Source organism: Dipodomys merriami, unplaced genomic scaffold (assembly GCF_024711535.1).
Source record: "Dipodomys merriami isolate MVZ:Mamm:240054 unplaced genomic scaffold, mDipMer1.0.p SCAF_1142, whole genome shotgun sequence".
Taxonomy (NCBI): Eukaryota; Metazoa; Chordata; class Mammalia; order Rodentia; family Heteromyidae; genus Dipodomys; species Dipodomys merriami.
Genome location: NW_027202430.1, coordinates 227290 through 236452, shown reverse-complemented (window position 1 = coordinate 236452; position 9163 = coordinate 227290). Strand labels below are relative to the sequence as shown.

The following is a 9163-nucleotide window of genomic DNA, read 5'->3' as shown; positions in this document are numbered from 1 at the left end:
TTTAAAGACTTCAGGTCCTTAGAAACCTCCAACAGTTGAATCTGAGAAGGGTCTTGAGGGGGACCCAGAGGCAGGAGTTCCTCACCACATGCAGAGTCGCAGAGTCAGGAATGCAGGCTGGTGCCCCCCATCCTGGAGACTGGCGACTAGACTTGAGGGTGTGGGACCCGTTTGTGGTGTCAGAATCACTTGAGGAGCTTCGTGAGGCTTTCTTCCCCCAGGCTCTGCCCTCCGTGTCTGACTCAGCGGGGCTCAAACCTGCCGTCCAGCACGCCTCCGTGGCTGAGGCGCTGGGAGCGGCTGTCCGTCAGGCGGGGAAGATTCGACCCTCTTCTGCCCTTGGCTTCTTGGATTCGGCCCAGTGCCAAGTGGAGCCTTTTCCTTCCCTGTTCTCTGTAGGCACACCAAGATGAAGACCGCGACCAACATTTATATCTTCAACCTGGCCCTGGCCGACACTCTGGTCTTGCTGACGCTGCCGTTCCAGGGCACAGACATCTTGCTGGGGTTCTGGCCGTTTGGAAACGCCTGTGCAAGGCAGTCATCGCCATCGACTACTACAACATGTTCACCAGCATCTTCACGCTGACGGCCATGAGTGTGGACCGCTATGTGGCCATCTGCCACCCGATCCGTGCCCTTGACGTCCGGACCTCCAGCAAGGCCCAGGCTGTCAACGTGGCCATCTGGGCTCTGGCCTCTGTGGTTGGTGTTCCTGTCGCCATCATGGGCTCTGCACAGGTGGAGGATGAAGGTCGGTGGGCAGCCCCCCCTCCCTGACCGGGCTCCCTGGGTTGCCAGTGGCCCCTCTGACCCTGTTTCTCTCCCGCAGAGATCGAGTGTCTGGTGGAGATCCCTGAGCCCCAGGACTACTGGGGCCCTGTATTTGCTGTCTGCATCTTCCTCTTCTCCTTTATCATCCCTGTGCTGATCATCTCGGTCTGCTATAGCCTCATGATCCGGCGGCTTCACGGCGTCCGTCTGCTCTCGGGCTCACGGGAGAAGGACCGGAACCTGCGGCGCATCACGCGGCTGGTGCTGGTGGTGGTGGCTGCGTTTGTGGGTTGCTGGGCACCTGTGCAGGTCTTTGTGCTGGTCCAAGGCCTGGGAGTTCAGCCTGGAAGTGAGATTGCTGTGGCCATTCTGCCCTTCTGCACAGCCCTGGGTTATGTCAACAGCTGTCTCAACCCCATCCTCTATGCCTTCCTGGATGAGAATTTCAAGGCCTGCTTCCGCAAGTTCTGCTGTGCATCTGCCCTGCACCGGGAGATGCACGTGTCTGAGCGTGTGCGCAGCATTGCCAGGGATGTGGCCCTGGCCTGCAAGACCTCAGAGACAGTACCACGGCCGGCATGACTAGGCGTGGATCTGCCCATGGGGCCTGTCAGTCCACAGAGCCCATCCACGCCCAACACAGAACTCACACAGGTCACTGCTCTCTAGGCTGATGTCTGGCCCCTGAGAATCTGAAGCCTTGGGTGTTTTCCCTTTGGCCCAGGGACGCCCAGTCCCAGAGGAAGTCCTAAGAGCATCATGGATGTTCCAGTCAAATCTTTAGGGCCGCTCTGTGACCTGTCTGTGACCTGTCAGCCTCAGCTGCCCTTCTGGAGTGGGCCAGAGGTCACACAAGGACACTGCTTGGAAGTCTCCACGGCGCCCGTGGACACACCTGGTGAGCCACCTGGGGTCAGCTGAGCCCTGGCTCCGGGTGGGGTCTCACCCTGGGGTTTGACTGACAGTGTGGCCGTGTGTGTACTGTGTGCTGTCTGCCGCTTGCACGGCAGGACTCTGGCTGCCTTCGACCTCGCGGTGTCTCCGCAGGCCACTGGCTGAGCTTTGTGCACCCAGGCACAGCGGGAAGCATTTCTTTGGAGTGCAGCTGGCCCTGAACTCGGAGCCGCCTGGCACACTTGCCTGCTGAGTCTGGTGCAGCAGGTCACCCTGGGCTCTCAGGTGGGGGCCTTGCACCAGTCCTGGCTGGCGGCTTTCTGAAGTCCTCCTGCTGCATTCTGCAGCCTGTGGGTATGAACCTGTCCCGGCACTACTCCCCCGAGAGCAGGGTGCCCCGGGCACCTTCCCTCAGGAGGCCCACAGAGCTGGCCCTGGAGGCTTCCCAGTGAGCTCTTTTCCTCCTGAAGTGCCGTGTTGAAACTCGACCATGTGAACGACCGTGTTCTAGACCATATGGCAAAGCTCTGCTTCCGCCTTGATGCTCATAAAGCAGAGGTCGCGTGTGCTGTCAGGCAAGGTCAGAGGCCCATGGCCTCCTGGGGCTTTTCCACACAGATGCCTTTGCTTGAGATCAGAAGCAGCAGCTGTCACTGAAGGATTCTTGGAAGCCCAAGACTTTCAACAACTCTGTTTACAAGCTCAGTGTGTCTCTGAGCTTGCAGACAGTTTGGTTTTGCACTCAGAGCTAGTGTGAGGGGTGTGGCTTGGCAGATGACCCTTGGGTCATCTGGGTTTGGGGAACCTGGGAGGAATATGTGCCTCAGGAATCGTATCTGTGATCACCAGGAAAACCAGATGGCGTTGCAAGTCCTCTTCCTGATGACAACTGACTGAACTACCTGTAACAGCCAAGAGACACTGTTCTTTCACTGAGACCGTGATCGGGTAGCCTGCCTGGCTGCAAGGTTCATTCCTTGGGAGCCACGGCTCTCTCCATGACACCGTGGTGGGAGTTGCCTGGTTATAGTATGTTTCTTGTCAAGATTGAAAACCTTGTAAATGTGTACATCTTCATATATTTATGCATGCAATAAATGTCATTCTCTATGCATGTAGCCAACCTGAACTTGTCTGTGGAGTAATGAAGGGGGCCATGGTTAGCATCTGCTCACTGACTGGGTGCTGTCCTTAGAACAGGCGTCTCTGACTCTAGTCACGTAAAGACTGGATGTTGGAGTGATCTCTCCGGGGTTGGCACCTGGCAGGTTGGGCCGTGGGCCCAGGTGGATGAGATTTTCTGCTTGTCTTGCCCTTGGTAGCAGCTCTTACAGGAGGCTCTGATTTGGGAGGGGAACTAGTTCCTGGTGTTACAGGTGGATGAGATTTTCTGCTTGTTTTGCCCTTGGTAGCAGCTCTTACAGGAGGCTCTGATTTGGGAGGGGAACTAGTTCCTGGTGTTGCAGAAGCCTCCCTTCCTGCACAAAGTCACCAAAAATCTGAGCATCCTTTCTCCTGCCCTCTGGGGGCAATGGCAGATATCCCTTCTCCTAGACTGCAGAGTTTTCAGTATAATTTTATTTTTGCCAGTCCTGGAGCTTGAACTCAGGGCCTGGCGGGCTGTCCTTGAGCTTTTGTGTTCATGGCTAGTGCCCTATCACTTTGAGCCACAGCTCCACTTTGGAGCATCATGGACTTTCCTAGCTTTGAGCCATGGTCCTCAGATCTCAGCCTCCTGAGTAGCTAGGATTACAGGTGTGAGCCACAGCACCTGGTTGTAAATAGTACTGTTCAAACAAAAATTCGGTATCAAGGGAGTTTGTCAGAGCGGGCCCCACTGTAGCAGCTACCGTGCTCTTGGGAGCCAGATAGTGTGGTCCTGGTTAGGAGGGCTCATGTGAGTGGTTTAAATGGCCAGCCCCCATGGATGTCTGCAGGAGGAGGTGAGCAAGGCAATGGAACCCTGCAGGTGAGCCTCCCCAGTGCTCCAAGACTACCCTCCCCTCCGAGTGCTCTCTGCCTCCCCGGTTGGCTCCCCTCTATATGGCTCTGCTCCTATCATCTTCTGGGCTTGGTCAAGTCCAGCTTCTCAGGGGCTTGTTTTCCTCCTTTTTGTAAAGGGAACCACAGAACTTCACAGGGTTATGGGGTAGGTAGTAGCGGGCAGGAAGAAGTCAGGGCCCCAAGGCCTCAGAAGTCTGAATTCACTGGCTGTTTGGACTTTGCCCACTAGAGGGTGCTGTGGACCTAGGGTAGGCCCAGCACAGGGCCTAGAGAGGTGGCCATGCAGGGGCCATGTCAGGGCCTCTGGGCTACTTGGTTGAGTAGTCCCGCCCTTGGGAATCAGGAGAACAAGCCAGGGAAACAGATCCTGGTGATAACTGCCTCTTACTCCGCTCCAGTCTTGCTGGCTCCTGGTTGTGCCTGCTGCTTGGTCCGTGCAGTGTCCCCGGAGGTGCTGCAGAGGGAGGGAGGGAGGTTGCTCCCATTGCTGGGTCCAGGATGAGGGCAGCAAGGGTCTGGGTGTACAGAGGAAGCTGGGTTGGCACCTACGGTGTGAAGATATCCTGGTGGGACCAGAGAGCAAGGTGGGCAGGAGGGGGCCAGGCCAGGGTTCCTAGCCTTGCTCAAGACTGGCACACACACTGGCCTATCCCCGCCCCATCATGCCCGCACCCTTCCTTCCTCGGTTCTTCTATTACATGCTCGCTACCCTGCACATCTGCGTGTCACTTTTATGCCTAGGATGCACGAGCTCTGGGGAACGCGATGGTGCTGCTGCTGGCACCCAGAAGAGGCTCGCTCTTACACAGGAACAGCAAGGGGTGGTAACTACATTTTGTTGGGGTGTAAGTAGGCTGCTGTGTGTGTGTGGGCAGCTTGTTTTCTTGGCAGAACGGTGATGCAGGTGGTAGTTTTACAGGTTTCCAGCACCTTCCATGTAGGCAGGACCCTCCTCTAATAACTGTACTGTGCAGGCCACAACGGGTGCCCAGGCTGTTTTCACTGTCTTGGACCCCCTCCCCGCCCCCACGTCCCACACTATTAGGACACCAAAGCAGCTCTGTGGAGCGGCCGTGAGGCTGTGCCTTTTCAGAGGCCCTCTCCAGCCTCCGGAAGATGCCAGCCCTGCCAGCATCTTGCCTGAAATCCATGGGAGACTGAGCCAGAGCCACAGAATGAAGCTCCTACATTTCTAACCCTCAGTAGCCAAACATTTCTTATTCCTCAGCTTCTCAATGTGGAAAAACTTATTATACAGTAATAGGAAACTACAGAATGCTGGACCAGGGAGGGCACTGGGCAGGTGACATCTGTGACATTTTGGGCTGATGGCAGCATGGGATGGTGAGGTGCCACTGAGCTGAACTCAGGCAAAGGACTAGACACCCCTTGGAATGTCAGAACTCTGAGTCCTGAGGGCTGCAGCCAAACCGAGCACTTACCGCTGAGGCCTGCTGGGAACCAGGCCCAGAGCGGGGCCATGAATCCACACCCGCCAGATAGTCTTGGTGAACGTGCCCCTGGCCCACAACCCGGAGGCTGGTCTCGGAGCACCGTGTAGCACATAGTCTCTCCCCTGGGGCTCCAGAATGTGGCCTCTGCTGGCCACATCCAGGCCCAGGACCATCCAAGAAGGAAAGGTTTCAGATCCTGACAGAGTGGCTATCTGTCACGACACGGCTACTCCAGGCCAGGACCTGAGTTCTTTCTGTTAAGAGACAGAGACATGGCGAGGGCCACACTGTGGCTGCGTCTGCGTGGTCTGTGTCTGTGGAGAACACAGGGATGGGATTTGAACTCTCCTGACCAGGACTGTTGCTGTGCATGGAAGGGAGGAGATAAAATGGTGGTGGTGTTCAGCCCCCCTCCCCCTGCCCCCAGCACAGGACCATGGCATGGAAATTCTTGAGGAAGCCGTCATCCAGGAATGCATCCAGGAAGGGGTTGAGGCATGCATTGGCATAGCTGAGGCTGGTGATGACGTGGGAGATGCCGGCGACCAGGGGTGTCTGGGGCACATCTGGGGCCAGGTGGGATGGAGCCCAGCAAAGGACGCACGCAGCCAGCACAGCAAGGACTGGAGCAGTCACCATGTGCTTGGCCTTGCTCAGGACCTTGGCACCGGAGCGAAGCCGCATGGCTGCAGCCTACACAAGTCCACTAGAGCACACAGAGGGTACACGGGGCACCACGAGGCCCGGCACCTTGAGCCAGGCCTGCTCAGGCCTTGGAAGCTCAGCCCACAGCTGGGCACCTGCAGCTCATTGCTGTAGCCATGGGCAGAGAGAAGAAGGGCGGGACCAGGGTGGTGATGCCCAGCCAGACACATAGGCCAGCCACTTTGCCCCCCACCAGGTGTGCCTGGGCTCGCGGAGGGACCTTGCATGGCTGGCATCACCAGGTAGCGATCCACACTCATTGCAGCCAAGAAGTAGACCCTGGAGAAGATGGTGTAGTGATCCAGGGCTAGTACCAGTCTGCAGAGTGACTCCCCAAAGGGCTGGCGCTGCAGCAGGTGCTCGGCAGTGCGGGCTGGCCACAATGCGCAGAGTCCGGTTCAGGACGGATACGTTTTCATCTTGAGCACTCTCAGGATCACATAGAGCACAGCGTTAGCTCTGTGGCGCCAATCACAGAGTACGTGGCTGACAGGAGGGCATGGAGCGGCGACGGTGGCTGCGGGAAGGTAGTGTTGGTCTGGCCGCCGCTGTGCTGGGGCAGGCCGGCACCCATGAAGACAGGAAGACGCAGCCTCTGCCATCCAGGGACTCTGAGCTGCAGCACTCTGCCCCCCGGCAGGCCTGGAGGCAGGAGACCGGGCGGGGCCCCTCGGATGGGCATTGGGAAGAACAAGCAAGAGTGTCTGGGACCTGGCTGCGGGCGCAGGGGCCACCTCGTGTTCTCTGGCGAGGCAGAGACACCTGGGGCCCCGCTACTGGTAGAGCTTCTGGATGTGAGCACCCTGGGCAGGTCAGCTCCTCTCTTCGGGTGCCCTCCTGTGAGGGCATCTGCATGCCCGCTAGGGATGATGAACTTTGGGCCTCCCCCTCCCCACGCACAATAAGCAGAAGCAGGGCCATTCTTTGAACAGCTCCCAGGTGCCTCCCAGAGCCTCCGAACCCAAGAGCTCTTCCCCCTCACGCTATGCTGACCTTCTCTGTGCTCACCTGTCTGGAGCTTTGTGGTCAGAAGTGGAGGTCTTGGTGTGCTGCAGAGATAGAGATGGTCTGTGGAGGGTGGGAGCTCCTACCACCCAGGAAGAGGCTTCTGGAACCTTCCCTGCTGGTGCCTCAGCTCTGTGGCTCTCAGCACAGTCCCAGCTTCGTGCTGAGCTGATGCTGCGGGGGAGGGAGGGAGGGGGGAGGGGGGAGGGAGGGAGGACGGAAGGGGGGAAGGAGGGAGGGAGGGGGAAGGGAGGGAGGGGGGAGGGGGGAAGGAGGGTGGAGGCGGTCACACTTGCTGAGTGAGCCCTGTGGAGGCCGGTGCTTCTCTCACCCCAGCGCTGCTCTGCAGTGCCTGTGCTTACTTGCATACAAAGGGCACACTTCCTTGTGTAAAAGTGTCTTAGTGTATCTTGGGCCTATTCCTGAGCAGGAGCATGATATGGGCCATGTGGTGTGTGTGTGTGTATTTCATGTGTGTGTTGGTATGCCACACGTGTGTGGGCCTGTGGTCCACGTGTGTGTTGGTGTGCTGCCCGTGTGTGTGGGCCTGTGGTCCACGTGTGTGTTGGTGTGCTGCCCGTGTGTGTGTGGGCCTGTGTTCTATGTGTGTGTTGGTGTGCTGCCCATGTGTGTGGGCCTGTGGTCCACGTGTGTGTTGGTGTGCTGCCCATGTGTGGTGGGCCTGTGGTCCACGTGTGTGCTCGTGTGCTGCCCGTGTGTGTGGGCCTGTGGTCCACGCGTGTGTTGGTGTGCTGCCCGTGTGTGTATGGGCCTGTGGTCCACATGTGTGTGGGCCTGTGGTCCATGCGTGTGTTGGTGTGCTGCCCGTGTGTGTATGGGCCTGTGGTCCACATGTGTGTGGGCCTGTGGTCCACGCGTGTGTTGGTGTGCTGCCTGTGTGTGTGTGGGCCTGTGTTCTATGTGTGTGTTGGTGTGCTGCCCATGTGTGTGTGGGCCTGTGGTCCACGTGTGTGTTGGTGTGCTGCCTGTGTGTGTGTGGGCCTGTGTTCTATGCGTGTGTTGGTGTGCTGCCCGTGTGTGTGTGTGCCTGTGGTCCACGTGTGTGTTGGTGTGCTGCCCGTGTGTGTGGGCCTGTGGTTCACGTGTGTGTTGGTGTGCTGTCTGTGTGTGTGTGGGCCTGTGGTCCACGTGTGTGTTGGTGTGCTGCCCGTGTGTGTGTGGGCCTGTGTTCTATGTGTGTGTTGGTGTGCTGTCTGTGTGTGTGTGGGCCTGTGTTCTATGTGTGTGTTGGTGTGCTGCCCATGTGTGTGTGGGCCTGTGGTCCACGCGTGTGTTGGTGTGCTGCCTGCTGCCTGTGTGTGTGTGGGCCTGTGTTCTATGCGTGTGTTGGTGTGCTGTCTGTGTGTGTGTGGGCCTGTGGTCCACGTGTGTGTTGGTGTGCTGCCCGTGTGTGTGGGCCTGTGGTCCACGTGTGTGTTGGTGTGCTGCTCGTGTGTGTGTGGGCCTGTGTTCTATGTGTGTGTTGGTGTGCTGCCCGTGTGTGTGTGGGCCTGTGGTTCACGTGTGTGTTGGTGTGCTGCCCGTGTGTGTGTGGGCCTGTGGTCCACGTGTGTGTTGGTGTGCTGCTCGTGTGTGTGTGGGCCTGTGGTCCACGTGTGTGTTGGTGTGCTGCCCGTGTGTGTGTGGGCCTGTGTTCTATGTGTGTGTTGGTGTGCTGCCCATGTGTGTGTGGGCCTGTGGTCCACGTGTGTGTTGGTGTGCTGCCTGTGTGTGTGTGGGCCTGTGTTCTATGCGTGTGTTGGTGTGCTGCCCGTGTGTGTGTGTGCCTGTGGTCCACGTGTGTGTTGGTGTGCTGCCCGTGTGTGTGGGCCTGTGGTCCACGTGTGTGTTGGTGTGCTGCTCGTGTGTGTGTGGGCCTGTGTTCTATGTGTGTGTTGGTGTGCTGCCCGTGTGTGTGTGGGCCTGTGTTCTATGCGTGTGTTGGTGTGCTGTCTGTGTGTGTGTGGGCCTGTGTTCTATGTGTGTGTTGGTGTGTTGCCCATGTGTGTGTGGGCCTGTGGTCCACGCGTGTGTTGGTGTGCTGCCTGTGTGTGTGTGGGCCTGTGTTCTATGTGTGTGTTGGTGTGCTGCCCATGTGTGTGTGGGCCTGTGGTCCACGCGTGTGTTGGTGTGCTGCCTGCTGCCTGTGTGTGTGTGGGCCTGTGTTCTATGCGTGTGTTGGTGTGCTGCCTGTGTGTGTGTGGGCCTGTGTTCTATGTGTGTGTTGGTGTGCTGCCCGTGTGTGTGTGGGCCTGTGGTTCACGTGTGTGTTGGTGTGCTGCCCGTGTGTGTGTGGGCCTGTGGTCCACGTGTGTGTTGGTGTGCTG

The 9163-nt window shown here is 58.2% G+C and overlaps 1 protein-coding gene and 1 pseudogene across 1 annotated transcript; one reads left to right on the top strand and one right to left on the bottom strand.

The window, feature by feature from the left end:
• Window positions 1–394: 394 nt before the first annotated feature.
• On the top strand, window positions 395–2778 carry LOC138822765 (nociceptin receptor-like). Its single transcript, XM_070015705.1, is given in 3 exon segments — window positions 395–524; window positions 527–754; window positions 833–2778. Coding segments are annotated over 3 exon segments (867 nt in total). The 5' UTR covers window positions 395–409; the 3' UTR covers window positions 1357–2778.
• Window positions 2779–5528: 2750 nt separating this feature from the next.
• LOC138822764 (neuropeptides B/W receptor type 2-like) lies at window positions 5529–6405 on the bottom strand (annotated as a pseudogene).
• Window positions 6406–9163: the final 2758 nt, after the last annotated feature.